The 24,127-nt window shown below is 45.8% G+C and overlaps 1 protein-coding gene across 1 annotated transcript in view; it reads right to left on the reverse strand.

Annotated features, from left to right (window-relative positions):
- Window positions 1–3,009: 3,009 nt before the first annotated feature.
- samhd1 (SAM domain and HD domain 1) overlaps window positions 3,010–24,127 on the reverse strand; it is a 56,730-nt gene continuing 35,612 nt past the window's right edge. Inside the window, exons 10-16 of the mRNA XM_080204639.1 lie at window positions 20,571–20,662; window positions 19,909–20,024; window positions 18,834–18,973; window positions 16,724–16,816; window positions 13,597–13,701; window positions 13,112–13,249; window positions 3,010–6,499 (exon numbers count right to left, since the gene is read on the reverse strand). Of these exons, the coding sequence (XP_080060765.1) occupies window positions 6,335–6,499; window positions 13,112–13,249; window positions 13,597–13,701; window positions 16,724–16,816; window positions 18,834–18,973; window positions 19,909–20,024; window positions 20,571–20,662 (849 nt within the window). The 3' untranslated portion in view covers window positions 3,010–6,334. The remainder of the gene's footprint in view (window positions 6,500–13,111; window positions 13,250–13,596; window positions 13,702–16,723; window positions 16,817–18,833; window positions 18,974–19,908; window positions 20,025–20,570; window positions 20,663–24,127) is intronic.

A 24,127-nucleotide genomic window follows, 5' to 3' on the forward strand; every position in this document is an offset into this window, starting at 1 on the left:
AACTAAAGAATCACCTTAAGGTGGAGAGTTCAGCAAGATGTTACGTCTCTGGAAATCAGATCAATACATTTACAAGGACTAGTCGATGACCTTGCTTCAAGGCCTTTTGGCTAAGAGCAAGTGTAGTATGGACATGCTGTGTTTGGTTGAAGTCATTAGGTTACATTTTAGCTTCATTTGAAGCAATTTTTAAAAGCGGTATCTAAGTCTTTTGGCTAAGATGCAAATGAGATGAGGCCTTGGTGGAGGAGCTCTGCCTACTCCAATCAGCTTGGATCATGTAGATCAAGCCCAAGACAGGAGGTGAGAGCCCTGTCTTATCAGCTTGGATCAGGAATGTCTCAACTTGTTGAGACTCTGAATTGGACTTGATTTGATTGAATTGAAATAAAAACAAAAAAAAAGATGGATTGAGAGACACACAATTGGAAAACAGTTAGCTAAAGGAAACATGAATCAGTATCTGATTAAGATATTCAAAAGGTGTAAACACTATACATTTGCAAGACATTACAGTGCATTTACCAAGATAATTTTTAATTAGGTGAAAAGGGTTGCCCAGAAGGTCACCATGCTCTCTCTGCACTGACAGCTGGACTCAGCAAAAAACAGCATTGCCCATCTAGCTTTGTCACTCTGCAAATATTTTCTTCGGAACAGATGCTTAACAATATGACCCAAATGTCAACTAACATGTGCATACATGCTACGATGTAGGCCTGAAGTTTGCTTGCACAACAGAGAGTTCCTGCTAGCTGGATACTGCGGCGAGGCAAGTTTAATCGATGAACACAATTGCAGGGTCAACTGGATATGGAGAAGGGTGGAGATGGTTGAAGAATGGATGAGCGTCGGGGGGGGGGGGTAGGATGCTGATCCTGGGGAGGCAGGAGGGCAGCTGAGAAGATTGAAGGCCTTGTCCTTGTTGGGAAAAAGATTTTTGTGGGGAAAAAGGGGTGGGGGGGGGAGGGTGGAGAAAGAAGGGAGAAGAAGAAACACCAGTGGGGGCTTCTCAGGTAGGTACCTGCATCCAGGAGGTGTCAAAACTCTCACTTCCCGAATCCACCAAGTCCTCACTTTAAGAAAGCTACTGGGTTTCCAACATGTGGCAAAGCAGGTCGAGGACAATTTGTTAGAAACTCAAACAAATGTAAATGAGGTTGCAAGTCTTGAAGTTCCATCCCGCCTCCTTGGACACTTGGCCACCCATCTACTGGGCTCAGTTAAAGCCACAAATTGGCACATCTAGGCTGGGAAGCAGATTTCCTCAGACCCGAATAACCCTCATCTGACCCAGAGCCACTTTCTTCTGGTAATAATTCCACCCCCACCCTCGAAATCCACCAGGGCCAAATAGCTAAGAGGGAATTCATCTACAGAATGGAGAGAACGTACAACTTGCTATCAGGCGGAAACATTGAAACAAATAGATGCTGAAGAAAACCCGACAGGCAGAAACGAGTAGTGGATTTGCTGATAAAGTGAGGTGAAGTAGGGTAGGTTGTTTGTGTGGAGCATAGATGCCAACACAGATAGGTTGGGCTGAATGGCCTGTTTCTGTGCTGAGCTTTCTAGTCATGATGTGGATGTGCCGGCGTTGGACTGGGGTAAACACAGTAAAAAGTCTGACAACACCAGGTTTTAACCCAACTGATTTATTTGATAGTAAACTCACAAGCTTTCGAGGGGACTCCCTCTTCGTCAGGTGAATGGAGAGTTCTGGCCTCGGACAGAGAATATAAAGCACAGACAGTTTACAAATTACTGATTAGAATGCGGATCTTTACACCTAACCTGCTGTTCAAGTCCAAAAGTGGCCGACAATGTGTGTGGAAGGAGCACTGAGCACAGGTTAAAGAGATGTGTATTGCCTCAAGACAGTACAGTGAGGTTTTGCAAACCAGACAAGTCACGGGGGTTACAGATAGTGCGACATGAACCCAAGATCCCTGTTGAGACCGTCCTCATGAGACCGTCCTCATGAGCCCTGTTGAGACCACTGAGCTTTCTACACAGTGGGACCTCTCCACTCTCAGAATGGGGTCTCCGCATCTCACTCGAAGCTCAGAACTATCAACAGGTGAGGTTTCGTAGCAAGTTCGTTCAGTAAAAGAGAAGCTTCTTGCCAGGCTGGGATAGGAAATTATTGCAGGTTCGGCGTTTAAAAGAATTCTGAACAAATACATTCAACAGAGGAGGGAGGCTTCCACCCGTGTAAAATGCATTAAAGGTTTGTTCCTTATAGCACTGCCCCCCTCCTCCCATGCCCCCGCAACTAAGTTCCTGCATGCAAGAGTCAAATGTTCCACCAGACCGAAATCACCAGCAACCAACTTGTCTTAATCCCGTAAAGTGAAAGTTTACTACCAGATTAACCACAGATTTGATCCCGATTCTCAACATCACTCACTCAGCGCCACTGCACGATTCTTTTCAACAACTTCAAACCCAAGACAATGAGGTCCTCATGTATTGCTATTGCAGTGCTGTCAAAGGTTGGTGCATGGAGAATGTGTCTCACACCAGTCCTCAGTGAATTTACCAGTTCTTTTTTAAACCAGAAGTGGTGAGCAATGCCAGATTCCTCACAACTGTTCAAACTTACACATTTTTACGGCGAGGCAGTCTCTCTCGTGAAACTCATCCGATCTGTGCCCGGAATACCAGCCTCAGGTAATTTAGCAACACATTCTGCAACACCACGGAACATTGAAACGAACTTCTCTTGGGTTATTCATTAAACAAACTTGGAATGAGCATCACAATCTTTGTTTCAAATAACCAAGGGGATTTGACTCACTAAAAATTGTTGATCAAGTTATAACGAAGCTTACCTTAGACTTGCTCCATGATCATACAGTTCACTAACATTCACCGCCTGGGCTCAGCGAGGAATAAAGTACCAGGGGTAATGCAAAAAAATGTAATGTAAACATCATTTAATCTATGATGCAGCAACACAACCGATATGATTTGGACACAAGTCTTGTATATTTAAAGTAAAGTTTATTTATTAGTCACAAGTAAGGCATACATTAACATTGCAAAGTTACTGTGAAATTCCCCTAGTTGCCACACTCCGACACCTGTTTGGGTCGATATACCTAACCAGCACATCTTTCAGACTGTGGGAGGAAACTGCAGCACCCGGAGGAAACCCATGCAGGCATGGGGAGAATGTGTAAACTCCACACAGACAGTGACCCAAGCCGGGAATCGAACTCAGGTCCCTGACGCTGCGAGGCAGCAGTGCTAACCACCGTGCCGCTGGAAAGCTCAGTGACCCTGATGTGATTTGAACACGCAACCTCCCGATCTGGAGACAGACGCGTTACCGTTGCGCCGCAAGCTCACGCTTATGGGTCATCACCTCACTGTCAAGTCAGAATCATTTGATTTTGTTAAGTGTTAAAGGTTTCAACACATCAAAAGCGCTTCAAGTATTTTTACTCTTATTTTTCTCTCTCCCCTGCCAAAACGTGGTGTATAAAATTTGCAAAGATCAACTTAGCAAAGTAACCTGGAAGTCCCCATTATCAACAGGCAACACTGAACACAGCTGTGTAATATTCCTCCGTCCCAGTAAATAGGTTAGCACCCCTGTTCAGAGTAAATGGCATTAGCCAATTTACACCAGCTCTGGAAATGATATTTTCTGGTAGAAGGTACTAAACAGACAAATGTTTAACCCATGTAAGCAAAACAGACACAATCCAGACAGACGTTTCCACATTTCGATTCAGAAGCTTCAACAATCTTTGGGTGATTTGCGATTTTTATTGTTCCTCTCTGCTGGGGTTAGTAGATCACGCCAACCCCCTTTCACTGCATTTCTACCATCAAACTGATCCTATATTCCTCACTGCACATTCCTAACCACCCTGAGAGGGTTGCTCCCGGTCTTTCTCAGGGGCCTTGTATATAGTGAGGAATTTGGGGCAAAAATGAGAATTGCCCTCCTGTCACATGCCCCCACCTCCAATAAGAAACAAAACAGAGAGAAGAGAAAATGGCCTCTCAAGCAGACTCCAAGTAAATGCAGTCTGAGCCCAAAGATGCTTTGCAGTGGATCAAACCACTTCTTCTGGTCATGATTACAAAAGTCTGGCACCATCGTCAAAAGTGGCTCGATTGAAGCTTAACACTTCAATGCAAGACACTGACCGCTCTGCACTGTGACCTATGATGGACATCCTGAGACAACAGCACAGCAAATGAATGGAAAAGACAAACACAGGCAATGCTGGAAAATCTCAGCAGGTCTGACAGCATCTATGGGGAGAGAATAGAGCCAACGTTTCAGGTCTGGGAGACCTTTGCCAGCTCTGACAGAGAGTTATCCAGACTGGAAATCTTGGCTCTTTTCTCTCTCTCTCTACAGGTGCTGTCAGACCCATTGAGATTTTCCAGCATTTTCAGTTTTTGTTTCAGATTCCAGCACCTGCAGTATTTTGCCTTTACAAAAGAATGGGAGAAGTTGTGAGGAAATAAACCACGTTTAGGCAGGAGACAGATTTCAGGGAGATACGGGGCAGGATTTTCCAAACTCGTCTGTTCCCATCCTGCTACCAGCGAGAATGGAGAATTTGGTGTTCGAGCCAAAACTCCACACCAGCACCAGAGAATCCCAGCCACAAACAAGGATTTTAGCGTTGATTTCGGCTTGGCGTTCTATTAGCATTACCGTCAATAAAAATTAGAAAAAGAACAATTTCTAAAGAGAAAATAGCACCATTTCTTTACGAAAGCCAACAAATTCTGACATCAAATCCACTGCTTCTGTAAAGAATTGATTTTACTTTCAATGTCCCCCTTTATTGCTATATAATTAAACAGGCTACGCTAGACAAAACTGTAAACTGGCTGTTTTAAACTCTGAGTGTATAAAATACCTGATCAATGGATCCTGACAAGATATCGAGAAGTTTGGGGAATCCCCTCCCCCCATAAAAACACGATCTCCTCGATTGAGAAACATTGGTACACACACAAATAACTCTGGGGATGGCTGAATGTTAAATGACTTGAGAGAATTTAGGATGGGGAAAGTGAGGGGTTTTATGGGGCCTTTTGACCAGCTTTACTGACCTGAATTTTACCAACCCTACACATTGGGTTATGTGTATGTATCGGGTAAGCTACATGTTCAGTTCACTGACTTCTCCAGTTAAAAACAAGCTGCTTATCCTTGTCTTATCTTTTTTAAAAAAGAGTCATAAATCATTGTAAACATCATTGTAAAGTCCTGAAGGAATTCCAGTCAAAGCAAAACATAGCCCCAAACTCCTGAAAAAAGGTGATGTGGTCAAACCTGAATTGACATTTGCTCTGGCTCATTCTGGCGGTATCATAGCTAAATGCACAAAAATGACCACAATCCGGGCAACGGGAAGATTTGCCAGAACAACGCAGCTCCTACCAAGCTCCGGATCACCTTCAGAGCAATGAACCCCAATCACTGGGCCATGTACTGCCCTCCCACGGCAATGACCACCAATCAGACACTAACAAGGCAATTACATTAGGAAGCCAAACCACCAATCAGCCTCGCTCTATATGTACTGAAAGAGACATTATTACCGGTTTCGTCCAATTTCCCCGAGATTCTAGTTGACTAAAGTAGAGTATTCATTTTGTATTAAAATACTTGAAACTAAACATTGAAGAGATAACATATTAAACATTCACAGTGTCTATAATACCAGATATACTTTCCGAGACAAGCAATAATATTGTTACAAGATGCCATTCCCAACTTCCGTCTAAGTTCTAAGATGTCATGGCAACCAGTTACCCAACGTTGAAAGAGTACATATCTGTAAGCAGGAGACACTAGGCCGTATAAATCTTTTCACACTGATGGGAAACACTCAACTCCCCTACCTTCACAATACTACATTCTGTATTGACTATGGAAACTTCGTTGCTCTCTCCCATTGCTATTCGGCCAGGAAGAAATCAAAGAAATCGCAAACAGGAAAAAAATGCTTCAATTTAAGGAGCCTAATCTCATCAAGAGCCTCTCAGCAATGCTGCAAACCAGCTGAAGAAATGTGAAGCAACACGAAGGGGAAAACATTCCATTTTTGTGGATGGATGCCTATTGCAAAGGCAAGCAACTGCTCACTGAGACATTGGTTTTATCAAACCAAAAAGCTCCTTCTGGTCTGAATGGCTTTGACGCCGTTTAGCTTTTATTTTCATGAAGATTACTTTCCTTCATTTAAATGGGAAAATAATTGGATCCAATAACATTCTTAAAAGCACCGGGGGTGTCTAAGAGATCCCCCATGAATACAACTCCATTACTGGAACATAACAAATCCCTTGGGATTTACAGGGAATTCCCACTCTCTTTGAAAAGCTGTGTCTTGGCTTTGTGGCTGTTGACACGGTCACTGAAAGGGCCAGACTCAGAAGCAGAGTCATCGCTGTCACTTTCACTGTTATTCCAATCAGGCTTGAGTGGTGTCAGTTCCGGAGCAACGACATCGCCATCCTGCAAATAGGAACACAAATAGAATCATCAACAACTGCTGTCTGGGAAAGGAGAGTATAATCATTTTAATCATTCTGCATCTTAAAAAGCTTTCGTCAAATATGTCCTGCAGCTGGTTGTGTGGGTACAGACTCCAGGCATGCACTAACAGTGTTGGAGATGCTACCGACTGAATGAGCCATTAAGCCAAGGCCCTTGTGTGCCCTCTCTCGCACAAATAAAAGCAAAGTTAAAAGTTTATTTATTAGCCACAAGTCGGCTTACATTCACACTGCAATGAAGTTACTGTGAAAATCCCCTAGTCGCCACATTCTGGCGCCTGTTCGGGTACACGGAGGGAGAATTCAGCACGGCCATCGCACCCAAGCAGCACGTCTTTCAGACTGCGGGAGGAAACCGGAGCACCCGGAAGAAACCCACACAGACACGGGGAGAACATGCAGATTCTGCATAGACAGTGACCCGAGGTGGGAATCGAACCTGGGTCCCTGGCGCAGGAGTGCTAACCACTGTACCACAAAAAGATCCCATTGCATGATTTTGAAGAACAGTTGAGTTCTTTCTGGTTCCTGAGTCAATTTTATCATTTTTAGATTATTTAATTGGGATTATCTGAATGTTATCGCATTGTTGTGCATGAGAACATTGATGTGCTTAAATTGGCTGCCACATTCTATTGTTACAACAGTAACTGGACTTCAAAAATACTTCATTCGGCTGAAAACCAAGTTGGGATGTCCCAGTGTTGTGAAACATGCTTAAAAGGAAATTTTTTAAAGTTTTTTTTAGGATGTGGGCATTGGGGACAAGATGTTGATCATCCCTAACTCTCCTTGGAAAGGTGCGGGAGAGCTGTCTTCTTGAACCTCTGCAGTATGTAGTGTAGATACACCTACACAGTTTTCTCTGCAGCAGTTTGACACAAGTGAGTGGCTTGTTACACTGCTTCAGAAGGCAACTGAGTCAACCACATTACTGTTCGCACTTGGAGTCATATGTCACCTAGACTGGGTAAGGAGGAGGTGGTAGAAAGATTGGGGAGAGCAGATAAAGACCACCAACGCCTCTACTTTCTCAGAAGACAAATGAAATTTAGAATTTCAGCTATGACTCTCACCAACTTTCACAGATACAGCATAGAAAGCATTCACAGCTTGGTATGGGCTCCTGCTCTGCCCAAGACCATAAGGAACTACAAAAGGTCGTGAATGTAGCCCAATCCTTCTCGCAAACCAGCCTCCCATCCATTGATTCTGTCTACACTTCTCGCTGCCTCGGTAAAGCAGCCAGCATAATCAAGGACCCCACGCACCCCGGACATTCTCTCTTCCCCCTTCTTCCTTTGGGAAAAAGGTAGAAAAGTCTGAGGGCACGTACCCACCCATCCAAGAACAGCTTCTTCCCTGCTGCTGTCAGACTTTTGAATAGATCTACCTCGCATTAAGTTGATCTTTCTCTACACCCTAGCTATGACTGTAACACTACATTCTGCACTCTCTCTTTTCCTTCTCTATGAAGAGTATGTTTTGTCTGTATAGCGTGCAAGAAACAATATTTTTCACTGGATGTTGATACATGTGACAATAATAAATCAAATCAAAATAAAAATTTATTTTCAGCCAAATGGATCTAGAACTCACTGCCTGAAAGGGTGGTAGAAACTAAATACCCTGGTCACATTTAGAGTGACACTAGTGTGCTAACCTAAAGGACTACAGGTGACTAGGGTGGCATGGTGGCACAGCGGTCAGCACTGCTTTCTCACAGCACCAGGGACCCAGGTTTGATTCCTGGCTCAGGTCACTGTCTGTTGGAAGTTTGCACATTCTCACATTCATTTGTTAGGTGTGTTCAGGAGGGTTTCCTGACGCAGTATGTGGACAAGCCTACGAGGGGAGAGGCTGTACTTGACCTGGTACTGGCGAATGAACCAGGGCAGGTGATGGATCTTTCGGTAGGAGAGCATCTTGGATATGGTGACCATAATTCTATCTCCTTCACAATTGCGTTGGAACGAGATAGGATCAGGCAGGCTAGGAAGGTGTTTGTCTGGGGTAAGGGGAGATACGAAGAAGTCAGGAAGTTACTTGGACAAATAAACTGGAAGGAGGCGTTCTTAGGGAAAAGTACCGAAGGAAGGTGGCAGATATTCAAGGAATGTGTGTCTGGAGCTCTGAATGACAACGTTCCGATGAGACGAGGGGGTTTTGGTGGGTCGAGGGAACCGTGGTGCACAAAGGATGTGTTGAACCTAGTCAGGAAGAAAAGGAAGGTGTACAAGAGGTTCAGGGAATTAGGAGATGTTAAAGATCTTGAGGAGTATAAGGACTGTAGGAGGGAACTTAAAAGGGAAATTAGGAGAGCCAGAAGGGGTCATGAGAAGACCTTGGCGAGTAAGATTAAGGAGAATCCCAAGGCCTTCTATAAATATGTGAAAGGTAAAAGGATAAGAAGAGAAGGGATAGGACCGATAAAAGGTGAGGGGGGAAAGGTTTGTGTGGAACCAGAAGAAATGGCGGAGGTGCTTAACGAGTACTTCGCCTCAGTATTCACGGTGGAAGCCGATCTGGGAGATTTTGTTATGGATTTGCAGCAGATGGAAAGGATTGAGTACGTGAATATTAAGGAGGAGGATGTGTTGGAACTTTTGAATTCTATCAAGGTAGATAAGTCGCCGGGACCAGATGGGATGTACCCCAGGATACTGTGGGAGGCGAGGGAAGAGATTGCAGAGCCCCTGGCGATGATCTTTGCGTCGTCAATGGAGACGGGAGAGGTTCCAGAGGATTGGAGGATTGCGGATGTAGTTCCTATTTTTAAGAAAGGGAACAGAGATAGCCCGGGAAATTACCGACCGGTGAGTCTGACCTCAGTGGTTGGTAAGCTGATGGAGAGGCTTCTGAGGGACAAGATTTACGAACATTTGGAGAGGTTTGACATGATCAGGAATAGTCAGCATGGATTTGTCAAGGGCAGGTCGTGCCTTACAAGCCTAGTTGAGTTCTTCGATAATGTGACTGAACACATTGACGAAGGAAGTGCCGTGGACGTAGTGTACATGGACTTCAGCAAGGCGTTTGATAAGGTCCCCCATGCAAGACTTCTTGAGAAGGTGAGAGGGCATGGGATCCAAGGGCCTTTGGCCTTGTGGATCCAGAACTGGCTTGCCTGCAGAAGGCAGAGAGTGGTTGTGGATGGGGCTTTTTCTGAATGGAGGTCAGTCACCAGCGGAGTGCCTCAAGGATCTGTTCTGGGACCCTTGTTGTTTGTCATTTTCATAAATGACCTGGATGAGGAAGTGGAGGGATGGGTAAGTAAGTTCGCTGATGACACAAAGGTCGGTGGTGTTGTGGATGATCTGGAAGGATGGCAAAAGTTGCAGCAGGACATAGATAGGATGCAGGACTGGGCGGAGAAGTGGCAGATGGACTTCAACGCGGATAAATGTGTTGTCGTCCATTTTGGCAGAACCAACGGGATGAACGAGTACACTATTAAGGGCAGAAGTCTGAGTAGTGTTGAGGAGCAGAAGGATCTTGGGGTCCGGGTCCACAGGACTCTTAAATCGGCCTCGCAGGTGGAGGAGGTGGTCAAGAAGGCGTATGGTGTACTGGCCTTCATTAATCGAGGGATTGAGTTTAGGAGTCGGGAGGTAATGCTGGAACTTTATAAGACCCTTGTCAGGCCTCATTTGGAGTATTGTGCGCAGTTCTGGTCGCCTCACTATAGGAAAGATGTAGAAGCTATTGAAAGGGTGCAGAGGAGATTTACAAGGATGTTGCCTGGACTGGGAGGCATGCCTTATGAAGTTAGGTTGAGGGAGCTGGGACTCTTTTCCCTGGAGAGACGAAGGTTGAGAGGCGACCTGATAGAAGTTTACAAAATGTTGAGAGGAATAGATAGGGTGGACTCTCAGAGGCTATTTCCCCGGTTTGAAATGGTCGCTACGAGAGGACACAGATTTAAGGTGCGGGGAGGGAGGTTCAGAAGTGATGTTAGGGGTAAGTTTTTCACTCAGAGGGTGGTGAGTGAATGGAATCGGCTGCCGTCAGTGGTGGTGGAGGCGAACTCGCTGGGGTCTTTTAAAAGACTTCTGGATGAGTATATGGGGTTTAATGAGATTGAGGGTTATAGATAGGTCTGTAGGTTGGTAGGTGATGTGGTCGGCGCAACTTGTGGGCCGAAGGGCCTGTTTGTGCTGTAGTGTTCTATGTTCTATGTTCTATTCTCCCCATGTCTGCATGGGTTTCCTCCGGGTGCTCCGGTCTCCACCCACAGTCTGAAAGATGTGCTGGTTAGGGTGCACTGGCCATGCTAAATTCTCCCTCAGCGTACCCAGACAGGCGTCAGAGTGTGGCGACTAGGGGATTTTCACAGTAACTTCATTGCAGTGTTAACTTGTGAAGCTAATTAATAAATTAAACCGAGGCCAAGAGCTGGAATGGCTGAATGGCTCTCGGTTGGCTAGTATGAACATGATGGGCCAAACGGCCCCCTTCCGTTCTATAAACCAGCTACATTTCTATGTTTGTGGTTTCGCTAACACACCACATCTGAAGAGGATACCACCCTACGATGTGGCATTTCACTCTGGTTACTTCAGTGCAGGTTCTGTTGCTTTCAGTGATTTCCTGTCTGTAAAACCATTTGCCCACAATTGCTGGCATCATTACAGATCACAAAGTCCGATTAAGATTGTGGTCTTATTGTGGGACAGAAGCTGTGAAATTAATTACAAGGGAGACACAATATTCAAATTCACTTTGCATCATGGAAAGGGAGGACAATAGTGAAAGAACTGGCTACAGAGGATCCATTCCAAACACACTAATTTATCAATATATCTCTGCTGCTGAAATCAATAGCTACGCTCCTGTTACCTGCTGACTGGACTAATCAGCCCTCTCCTAGCTCTCCACACAAAAACCGTGGCGACCCATGTCATCTCCCGCTCTAAGTCCCACTATCCAGATATCTGCAATGCCTCTGCTGAAATTCTCCCGTGGCTTCACCCTCATTAATTCTGCCTGCCCTCTTGGCACCTCTGAGTTCACATTCATCTCCCTCATCCATCCCACCCTTCACTCACCACTGGCTGCAAGAGCTCCTAAGTTCCAGGCTGTAAAATTCTCGGTCAACCGCACTACCGGTTTTCTTTGAAACCCAACTCTTCAATCAATCTTTTGGTCATTTCCACCCCTCCCCCTTTCCTTCAACCTCCATGAGAATATCATTCTAAAGCAGCTTGGCACGCTTTCTCCATGTTACAAAGGTGCAAGCTATTACTGAGTCAACATCCCTACTGCAGTCGTTTTCTTCCCCTCCCCCTGTCCTGCAGGTACGCGACTCACCCGAGGTCCAGTCCACAAGTCCTGGGCAAGCCCTCCAGAACCTCAGCTACATCTTGGTACAGCAGGGAACATGGCAGGTCTTAGACTAGGTGAGGATGAAGACAATGCCTTATCCTTATGCCGTGGCTATATACGTGCACTCACCATTGAAAGACTACAGCACAGAAGGCCATTCAGCCCATCAAGTCTGGACTGACTTTCCAACAGAGCATCTTACCCAGGTCCTATCCCCACAACCCCAAGCATTTATCCCTAACCTTGGGACACTGAGGGGAAGTTAGGCATGGCCCATCAATCTGACCAGTGGGAGCAAACTGGAGCACCCGGAGGAAACCCACGCAGACACGGAGAGAACGTCTGTGTGGAGTTTGCACAGACACCTGAGGCTGGAATATCATCAGTGATCCCCCAACTGGGGCAGCAGTGCTAACCACTGTGCCATTGTGCTGCCCCAGTTGGGGGATCACTGATGATAATCTGCAAACTCTGGGGCATTTTTCGACTCATTTATCTCAGCACCAGCTAGAATCAAACATGGGACTTTCTGTCTTGATTCATTAAGTTACCCAGGAAATTCCCCAACCTCCAATCTCTTAAATGTGGGGGTGGGACATGGTTGAAATGAATAGCTAATCAGCCACACAAGGATTTGGGTTGTTGCATGCACCATTAGCTGAACTGAAATAGAAAAGGATTTGCATTTTTATAGCACCTTTCACAACCTTGCGACGTGTCAAAGAATTTCACAACCATTTTTGCAGGGCGGACACTGTTTCAATGTACAAATGTCACAGCCAGTTTGCACACAGCAAGATCCCACAAACAGCACGTGATAATGACCAGATCATCTCTTCTTACTGATATTTATCTCGGGATAAAAATTGGCCAAGATACCGGGCAGAACTGCCTTGCTCCTCTTCAATATATTGCTTGGGATCCATTACATTGTCCCGAGATGGAACATGGGGCCTCTGCTTTAACGTCCCTTTTGACACTTTTAACTGTCGTACTTACTTAGCACTGCAAGAAGAGCGTCAGCTTAGACTGTGTGCTCAAGTATCTGGGATGGGATTTGAACCCAGGACCTTTTGGTTCAGAGGTTACTGTTGAATTATGGCCAACATCAGTGTTTGTGGTGAGGACGTTGACACGTGACAAAATAATCTTTCAACTACAGCGAGGTTCAATATTGCAGGTATGCAACAGTGCTGAGAGAAATTACAGAAACCACAACTTTCCAGTGTGGTCTCCAGCTTCCTACCCTGGGTTTAGTGAAGTTCCTGTTGATGCACCATTGTACAAAGTGTTTCTTGGCTGCTTCCACACTCCGCTCATCCATCTTCTTACAGTACACTTGGATCAGCTGCTCTGTAAACCTCTCCGGCAGCAACTGAGAGACCTGGGTGGACACGGGAGACAGAAGGTTGATTTTCACGCACATTAAAAACAGACCGACAAGGATGACATTTCTGAGTTACAGCACGGCCTTCGCTTAGTGTTGGATTGGACAGAGCTGACTTCTTAAAAGTTAAAATCAGGAACAGGATTTGCTGATGGGTGAGTGAAATCGGCTGCTGTCGGTGGTGGTGGTGGTGGAGGCGAACTCATTGGGGTCTTTTAAGAGACTTCTGGATGAGTACATGGGATTGAGGGTTCTAGATAGGCCTGGTAGGTAGGGATCTGATCGGTGCAACTTGTGGGCCAAAGGGCCTGTTTGTGCCGTAGTGTTCTATGCATCGCAGTTACCTGGTCTTTACGAATTTTAAAGGCCTGGTTAGGGTTGTTCTTGCAGTAGAACCGGACCTTGTTAATTGGATTTTGTTTCTCCATCCCGTAGTCCATCTGAATGACCTAAACAAAAAGGAGAAAACGGACGTTGAGACTCTTCAATCCAGAAAATTCCTGAATGTTCACAAATAAAAAGACTTGTATTTGTATAGCGCCTTTCACAACCTCAGGATGCCCGGAAGCACTTTACGGCCAATGAAACCCAAAGGTGTCATAATTGGAAATCTAGCAACCAATTTGCACACCCACAAACAGCAGTGTGATAATGCCCAGGTAATCTTTTCTCATGGTGTTGGCTGAGAGATAAATACTGACGAGGACGATCATCAAAAAATTATTAGAGAATTGGCTGAAAGTTGCTGTGATTCGCATATATAGAAATGAGATTGAAGAGGATGGCCTACTCCTGCTCCTATTTCTTCTGTTCTTATGTTCTTAAGTCCAGGGAACCATAACCCAATTAGCTCAGTGATGGAAAGGGTAATGAAATCCTCAATCGAATTTGTAATGGAAATAAACCTAGAAACTGTCAAACATCTCATTCTGAGATATCGTGGGTGCATTTTCCCCAATCCCAACCGCTGTGGGAATTGTCACGTATGGGATGGAAATTTGACAGATGAGTAAAAAGGTCCATTAACTTGAGGCAGAAATTTCCAGTCCCATCGACGTGTCAGCGTCCAGTCTGTGCTCGAGTCTCTGGAGTGGGATTTGAACATAAGAAATAGGAGCAGGAGTAGGCCATCTAGCCCCTCGAGCCTGCCCCACCATTCAATAAGATCATGGCTGATCTGTCGTGGCTCAGTTCCACTTTCCCTCCCTCTCCCCATAACCCTTAATCCCCTTGCCTATCAAAAACCTATCAACCCGCGTCTTAAAAATATTGAGCAAGGCATCCTCCACCACCTCAACGGGCAGAGAATTCCAGAGATTCACCACCCTTTGAGTGAAGAAGGTCCTCCTCAACTCCGTTCTAAACCGCCCCCCCTTTATCTTGAGGCTGTGCCCCCTAGTCCTACTGTCCTTTCTGAGCGGGAAGAGCCTCTCCACCTCTATCCTATCCACCCCATTCATCATCTTATACGTCTCAATGAGATCTCCCCTCATTCTTCTAAACTCTAACGAGTACAAGCCTAGTTTATTCAGCCTTTCCTCATAGTTCAACCCCCTCAACTCCGGTATCAGCCTAGTAAACCTCCTCTGCACTCCCTCCAAGGCCAAAACATCCTTGCGTAAGTGCGGCGACCAAAACTGCACACAGTACTCCAGCTGCGGCCTCACCAGTGCCCTATACAGCTGCATTGAACCTATTGAACCTGCTGGGGTAACCTCCCGACAGTGGGACCAGCAGAAATGCCATGCCCCACATCCCCCTGTCCCATCCCCAGGAGATCATGGTTACCCGTGACTTATCCGATCTGCTCTCAAATAGTCCCACCTCCTTTCGCTGAATCATCAGAAATGTAACAATTCACACTGTGGTTTAGGCAGAAAAGTCAAATGCAATTTCCAGCTTCATCTACATTAGCATCAAAGCCCCGTACCATCGACAAATAGCAAAATTGCCTCTGACTCACAAGCTCTTGGGTTCGATTTCCACTCCAGAGACTTGACATTTCAGTTTCCAGATCAGTTGCAGAATAAAGCCATTAGAGATTTACTGCTCTGTGTCATCAGCAACTTAATTACTGTTGTATCGTGACACTATTGGATGGGAGAAGATGAACTAGATGGACCCTGGTCTTTCTTCATCCAGCAATTGTTACAATAAAATCTGTTTCTTTCTTAAAATTATAATTGCTGCAAGCTTGCAGTGCTGCCCTGTGCTGTTAGTGTGTGTATGTGCTTGGGGGCACGGGTGACAGAATCTAGTGTGGATGCTCTTGGGTATTAGTTTGGACTGTACTGAAACAGAGATTAATATTCAATATCCCACCAGCGGTCTAAAAGATTAGAATTATAGAATTATACAGTGAAGAGGCCCTTCAGTCCATCAAATCTGCACTGACAGGTGGGAAAAACCTGACCTCCCACCTAATCCCATTTACCAACACTTGGCCCACAGCCTCGATTATGTTATGGTGTGCCAAGTGTTCATCCAGTTGCTTTTTAGAAGGATGTGAGGCAACCAATCTCTACCACCCTCCCAAGCAGCGCATTCCAGACCGTCACCACCCTCTGCTAAAAGAGATTTTCTTCACAGCCCCCCTGAACATCCTGCCTCTCTTTTGAACCTGTGTCCCCTGTAACCCCAGGGGAACAGCTGCTCCTTGTCCACTCTGTCCATCCATTCAAAATCTTGTACACCTCGATCGGGTCGCCCCTCAGTCTTCTCTGCTCCAACGAAAACACCACAAGCCTATTCAAACTCTCATCATAACTTAAATGTTCCATCCCAGGCAGCATCATGTTGCATCTCCTCTGCACCCCCTCCAGTGCAATCACATCCCTTCCTATAATGTGGCTGTCGCCTCATGAACCAGGATGAATGAGTCGAATTCAATTCCATTTGAGGGCAGGGCAATTTATTCAGATGGCATCTCTAGACAAGCCAAACCAGCTCCTTGGTCAATGCTCACACACATACCTGACCCAGTAGAGATCAATGAAGAATTTGATCACAGCTTTTTTTCCCGGTATTCATTTTACAGGATGTGGGAGTCACTGGCTGGGTATTTTGAGAGTCAACCACATCGCCTTGGATCTGGACTCACTCACAGGCCAGACCCTAAAGGATGGGTCAACCAGACGGGTTTTAACAACACATCTACAATGGTTTCAAGTCCATTAGACTTTTAATTCCAGATTTCTATTGAATTCCAATTTCACCATTTGCTATGGTGGGATTTGAACCCGGGTCCCCAGATCTTGCCCTGGGTCTCTGGATTACTCGTCTAGTGGCACCACCACTGTGCCACCTCCCCATTTAGTTGATGTCTGCACTACAACTATTCTATTCAACAGAGCTCAGGGTTTGAACCATTGGCGTTCTGGGCTGACCTGTAGAAGAGGTGTTCATTCACCATACCCAACTTCCACAACAGGGTGAAGGAAAAGCTCAAACATGCCCTTAACTAATACCTACGTTTACAATGAAATCTCCTGGAGTGAGTTGGACATCCAAAGGGGTGGATGGAATTGCTGCAGCGACCTGATGGTTCAGCTCATTGATCTCTTCCTGAAAGTAAAACAGATTGTAACAAAAGTTTATTTATTAGTCATAAGTAAGGCTTACATTAACACTGCAATGGAGTTACTATGAAATTCCCCTAGTCGCCACACTCCAGCGCCTGTTCGGGTCAATGCACATATTTCAGAATGTGGGAGGAAACCCACACAGACACGGGGAGAGTGTGCAGACTCCACACAGACGGTGGCCCAAGCCAGGAACTGAACCTGGGTCCCTGGCGCTGTGAAGCAGCAGTGTTAACTACTGTGCCACTGTGCTGCCCCAGTTAGTACTTTTAATGCCATGGCTAATCCATCTTGGGACGCTAAACGAGTGATTTAGCATGGCCAGCACACCTAACCTGCACATCTTTGGACTGTGGGAGAAAACCGGAGCACCTGGAGGAAACCCACGCAGACACGGGTAGAATGTCTGTGTGGAGTTTGCACGGTTACCCGAGGTCGGGATTGAACCCAGGTCCCTGGCACCGTGAGGCAGCAACGCTAACCACTGTGCCACCCGTCGCGAGCGTCCGGGCTTGCAGCCTAGTGCCAGCAAGATTATCCTGGGGACACAGTCCCCCAAAGATTCACCCCCAGGGGTGACTAGATCTCTGAGAGCAACATAAATGCCCAGCTCAATACAAGGGCACAGGCTGGGAGGGTAAAACAGCAAATACTTTCCCAATAGGATTTCCAGTGGAAAATGTAGAAGGAACAACTGCCCTCTGGGCAACTGAAACACTGGAAAAGAATGAGAGGAACTTCAACAAACATCTTTAAAACGAGAAAGGGGGTCAACAGGATGGATTTCGAGAAACTATTCCTAATTGTTGATCAGTCTAAAACAAGGAACAACGGGTGTAACATTGCCACTAGCTGGTTTTTTAAAATGGTAGCCATGATGTGGAGATGCCAGCATGGTGGGCATGGTAAGAAGTTTCACCACACCAGGATGTGTGGTGACACGGCACGGTAGCACAGTGGTTAGCACTGCTGCTTCACAGCTCCAGGGGCCTGGGTTCGATTCCTGGCTCGGGTCACTGTCTGTGTGGAGTTTGCACATTCTCCTCATGTCTGCGTGGGTTTCCTCCGGGTGCTCCGGTTTCCTCCCACAGTCTAAAGATGTGCGGGTTAGGTTGATTGGCCGTGCTAAGAAATTGCCTCTTAGTGTCCAGGGACGTGTAGGTTAGAGGGATTAGCGGATAAATGTGTAGGGATATGGGGGTAGGGCCTGGGTGGAATTGTGGTCGGTGCAGACTCGATGGGCCGAAGGGCCTCTTTCTGCACTGTAGGGTTTCTATGATCTATGATCATAGCCTTGAATGAGGATGGCTGACCTGAAGAAGGAGCAGCGCTCCGAAAGCTCGTGATTCCAGATGAACCTGTTGGGCTTTAACCTGGCGTCGTGAGACTTCTTAGTGATTCTTTTTTTAAAGTCAGGAGAATTTCCTTCCACAGGGAAGGTTGAGAATGTGAAATTTGCTGTCACGTGGGAGTGGTTAAAGTCAACAGCATTAACATATTCGGAGAATGTATAAATGAGGGAGAATTGTACACAGGATAGACAAGTTAGACTGGGAGGAGACTCGCGAGGATTATAAAATACCAGTACAAACTGGTCAAGGCACTTGGTCTATTTTTGGCGTCTCTCACACTACATCATTCTAGAATCATAGAAATCATAGAATCCCCACAGTGCAGAAGGTGGTCATTCAGCCCATCGAGTCTGCACCAACAACATTCCCACTTAGGCCCTATCTCCATAAACCAACATATTTACCCCACTAATCCCCCTAACCTATGCATCCCAGGACACTAAGGGGCAAGTTAGCACGGCCAATCCACCTAACCCGCGTATCTTTGGGCTGTGGAAGGAAACTGGAGCACCCGGAGGAAACCCACGCAGACACGGGGAGAACGTGCAAACTTCACACAGTCAGTGAGCCAAGCCGGGAATCGAACGCAGGTCCCTGTGAGGCAGCAGTGCTAACCACTGTGCCACCCCTAAAAAGGTAAATACTTACGGCCGGGATCGTTGTTTCAGCTTCAGGTTGGGTTTGTCCTACCCATTTGTAGAGCTTGCGACAGATGATATTGTTCAGGATTTCCTGCGCAGGTTTCAATTCTGGTTTAGATGAATTCAGGATTTGTTGAAAGATCTCATCTGAAAAAGCAATCAAAGCTCTGGTCAACTAAATAACTTGCTTCTTTGTCTCCTCATGAGATAAAAATGCAGCAGTTAGTGTAACAAAAAGGCCCAAAGTTTTGTATTAGCTACAGTTTTTATTTCTAGCTCGTTCCTTCATTTTAGGGTTTCTCATCCCCTTGACTTTGGTGCAGCCAGATTCCAGAGAAGGACCAATTTCCCCAGATATTATAGCAGTGAGATGGGCCAAAGGACCCTTTTGGCACTGTATAACTCGATGACTCAATGCAATGGTTCTTAAAAGTTTAGCTTATTAAACACTGTTAGACTTCAGAAATGAATGCAAACTCTAACTGAATACCAGCTTTTGGCAGGTGTTAAACCCTTGGAGAGGGTGCAGAACACCATCAGGGATGCGGGACAGGCGTCTTAATTAAGCAATGACATACAGAGGCTGGGATTGTCCTCCAGAGAGCAGGGAAGATTCATAGAATTATCACAGAATCCCTATAGTGCAGAAGGAAGGCCATTTTGACCATCAAATCCACACTGACCACAATCCCACCAAAGCCCTATCCCCGCAACCCCACAATATTTACCCTGCTAGTTCCCCTGACACTAAGGGTCAATTCAGCATGGCCAAAAATGTGCAGGTTAGATTGATTGGACTGTGGGAGGAAACCCACGCAGACACAGGGGAGAGAATGTGCAGACTCCACACAGACAGTGACCCAAGCCGGGAATCAAACTGGTTCTCTGGCGCTGAGAGGCAGCAGTGCTAACCACTGCGCCCTACCTCTGGAGTAAAATGAGAAAAGGCACAGGGCTGTGGGGAATGGGATGAATTAAACTGTTTCTTCAAAGGGGCAGCACAGGAAAGATGAGCCAAATGGCCTCACAGGCTGCAGGATACAAAGAACAATTTAAGATGGGAATGATACAGTGATGCTCACCTGTCAGTTTGGTGTAAGCCACCATATCATCAATTGAGGTGGACATTTGATAAAAATTCCCGTCTGTACCACTTATCTCGATATATGGATCTGCCAGCACCAGTGCCTCTGTGATCCTGAAAGATTAAATATTTTCAGAAATGTGTCAGTGACGTTTCCCAAACAAGGATTTTTAAATTGTTTTTTCCAGGAATCCAATGGCTCAGTGGGTACACTCACAGCCATGGGGGGAACAGACTGAGACTCAGGGTGGATCGCTGGTCTGTACGGAGCTTGTACAGCTGGACAGGCACAGCAGCAATGCTCCGTTACTGGCCTCAGTGTCCTTAGGATGGGGACAGAGAAGATTAAAGAGAATAGAAATCAGCCAGGGTTCCTCATGTTGGCCAACAGACAGAGATTGTTGCTGCAGTGTAAACGTGTCACCGTCAGTGAGGACCAGGCGGGCTGGAGTTTGATCTCTCTTAGGGCAACGTCAATCAGCTACTGACCCTTACCATCACGGCTTCACATTTGGGGATAAGGTGATAGAGGATGACCAGAAACAAAGACTTGTAATTCACAACGAGATCCTTCAGGAGAGGAGGAGAACATTTGAGCAGAAATGAGAGAAAAACAACATGAGTCCCTGAGAGACACAACTTCACTTTAGCTATACTCACATACTCTCAATAATGTTGCTCACTCTATGCTGATAGGCTCTGCGATGCAAAGTGTTTCGTGTGTGAAACATGTTATACAGATCAGCAACCTCCTGCAAGGAGAAACAGGAAAGAAAAACAAATAAACTCTTGTTCTTCACAGGGCACCAACAACCAGGTCCTTGGAGTGACATCCCGGAACAGAACTTGACAACGGATAATTCAGTGAGAATGCCTGTGGGGCATTTAAGGAGATCACACTGAACCTTAAGTATCTCCAATATTTCCCCTTAAGATTGGATTCTGACACCAGCAATCAGCCTTAGGGGTCCTCAAACTGCTGACCACTGTTGGTGAAGTCAGGGATGTGTGTGTGAACACCCTTGAGAATGTCAATATATCAACTGCATTAGGGTGGACAAGTCCCCAGGGCCAGATGGTATCAATCCCAGGTTACTGTGGAAGGCAAGGGAAGAAACAGCCTTAACAGATAGCTCACATCCTCTTTGATCACAGGCGAGCTTCCAGAGGACTGGAGAATGGCCAATGTTGTTCCCTTGTTTTGGAAAGGAAGCAGGGATAATCCAGGAAATTATAGGCCAGTGAACCTGACATGAGTGGTGGGGAAGCTTTTGGAGAAGATATTGAGGGACAGGATATTTGCACACTTAGAGGAAAATGGGCTAGCTAGTGATAGGCAGCATGGTTTTGTACAGGGAAGTTCATGTCTCACCAACTTGATTTTTGAAGAGGTGACAAAGAAAATTGATGAAGGAAGTGCTGTGGGTCTAGTTTATATGGACTTTAGTGAGGCGTTTGACAAGCTCCCAAGCAGACTGGTACAAAAAAAATCACATGGGATTCTGGGTGGACAGGCTAGATGGATACAGAACTGGCTTGATTATAGAAAATAGAGAGTAGCGGTGGAAGGGTGTTTTTTCAGAATGGAGATCTGTAGCTAGTGGTGTTCCTCAGTGTTGGGACTTCTGTTGTCTGTAGTATATATGATCTGATCTGAAGGAAAATGTGGGTGGCCTGATTAATACGTTTGTGGATGACAAGAAGATTGGTGGAGTTGCTGATAGTGTCGAGGATTGTCAGAGGATACAACAAGGTATCTATAGACTGAAGACTTGGGCACAGAAATGACCGATGGAGTTTAAACCGGACAAATGCGAGGTGATGCATTTTGGAGGATCAAATTTAGGTGTGAATTATACTATAAATGGCAGAACCCTTAGGAATATTAACATGTAGAGGGATCTGGGCATGCACAGAACAAAAAAAATTACAGCTCTTCGGTCTTCCAAATCCTAATTGACTTAACTAAAACCCCCTACTCTTCCAGGGACCATATCCCTCTAGTTCCATCCCATTCATGTACTTGTCAAGTCGCCCCTTAAAAGTCACTACCATATCCGCTTCCACTACCTCCTCCGAGTTTCAAACACCCACCACTCTCTGTACTGCCTAGATCTCCTTTAAACCTTGCCCCTCACACCTTAAACCTATGCCCTCTAGTAATTGACTCTTCCACCCTGGGAAAAAGCTTCTGATTATCCACTCTGTCCATGCCTCTCGTAATCTTGTAGACTTCTGTCAGGTCTCCCCTCAACCTCGGTCGCTCCAGTGAGAACAAACCAAGTTTCTCCAACCTCTCCTCAGAGCTAAAGCCCTCCATACCAGGCAACATCCTGGTAAATCTTTTCTGCACCCTCTCCAAAGCTCCACATCCATCTGATAGTGTGGCGACCAGAATTAAACGCTATATTCCAAGTGCGGTCTAATTAAGGTTTTATAAAGTGCAACATGACTTGCAATTTTTAAACTCAACGCCCTGGCCAATGAAGGCAAGCATGCCATATGCCTTCTTGACTACCTTCTCCATCTGCATTGCCACTTTCAGTCACCTGTGTACCTGTACACCCAGATCTCTTTGCCTATCAATACTCTTAAGGGTTCTGCTATTTACTGTATATTTCCTATCTGTATAAGATCTTCCAAAATACATTACCTCACATTTGTCCGGATTAACCTCCATCTATCATCTCTCTGCCCTAGTCGCTAACTGATTTATATCCTGCTGTATCCTCTGATGGTCCTCATCGCTATCCGCAGATCCACAGATCCCTAAAAGTGGCAACACAGATGGCCAAGGTGGTTAAGAAGGCATATGGCATGCTTGCCTTCATCAGCCAGGAGTTGGAAAACCATATTGCAGCTATATAAAACCTTGGTTAGGCCGCATTTGGAGTATCGCGGCAAATTCTGGTCACCACACTACCAGAAGCTTTGGAGAGAAGGTTCACCAGGATGTTGCCTGGTCTCGAGGGTGTTGGCTATGAGGAGAGGTTGTTTTTCCTGGAAAGATGGAGGCTGAGGGGAACCCTGATCGAGCTCTACAAAATTACGAGAGGCATAGACAGGGTGGATAGTCAGAGGCTTTTTCCCAGGGTGGAAGTGTCAATTACAAGGGGACACAGGTTCAAGGTGAGATGGGGAGAGTCTAAGGGAGGTGTGCGGGGGAGGTTTTCATACAGAGAGTGGTGGGTGCCTGGAACACACTGCCAGAGGAGGTGGTGGACGCAGACACATTAGCAACATTTAAGAGGCATCTGGATAGGTACAGAATATGGAAGAAAGAAAGAGATACGGTTCGAGTAAGGACAGAAGGTTTTTGTTTTAGTCAGAGCATCATGATCGGTGCAGGCTTGGAGGGCCGAATGGCCTATTCTTGCGCTGTACTTTTCTTTGTTCTTTGACCATTGAACATGGAGTGTTCCAAAAGTCATCAATCCTTCATTGACATATCTGATCCCAGCTGATTTTTTTGGTACAATTTGGACTCATTCAATATTTATTCTCACACAACGTTAAACCCCAGCGTTCATGGGTGAACTGGGTTCCCAGGGACTGAAGCTACAGGCTGTGCATGCACACAGTAAACAACACACAATTAATTTGCCTTTTTATTACCTCTGTTCATTCCACATTTCTGTGAAGTGACGTGGGGCATTAAGTGCGACACCGAGCAACATCCGGAATTATTAGGACAGGTGACCGTAAGTTTGGTCAGAGACATCTTGAAGGAGGGAAGCTGGTGATGTTTAGGGAAGAGATTTTGGCCTTGGAGGGAGTGCAGAGGAGGTTTACTAGGCTGATGCCGGAGTTGAGGGGGTTGAGCTATGAGGAGAGACTGAATAAACTAGGCTTGTACTCGTTAGAGTTTAGAAGAATGAGGGGAGATCTCATTGAGACGTATAAGATGATGAATGGGATGGATAGGATAGAGGTGGAGAGACTCTTCCCGCTCAGAAAGGACAGTAGGACTAGGGGGCACAGCCTCAAGATAAAGGGGGGGCGGTTTAGAACAGAGTTGAGGAGGAACTTCTTCACTCAAAGGGTGGTGAATCTCTGGAATTCTCTGCCCGTTGAAGTGGTGGAGGCTACCTCGCTAAATATTTTTAAGACGCGGGTTGATGGGTTTCTGATAAGAGAGGGGATTAAGGGTTATGGGGAGAGGGTGGGAATGTGGAACTGAGCCACGACAGATCAGCCATGATCTTATTGAATGGCGG

Source organism: Carcharhinus amblyrhynchos, chromosome 16 (genome assembly GCF_965287045.1).
Source record: "Carcharhinus amblyrhynchos chromosome 16, sCarAmb.v2.hapA, whole genome shotgun sequence".
Classification (NCBI taxonomy): Eukaryota; Metazoa; Chordata; class Chondrichthyes; order Carcharhiniformes; family Carcharhinidae; genus Carcharhinus; species Carcharhinus amblyrhynchos.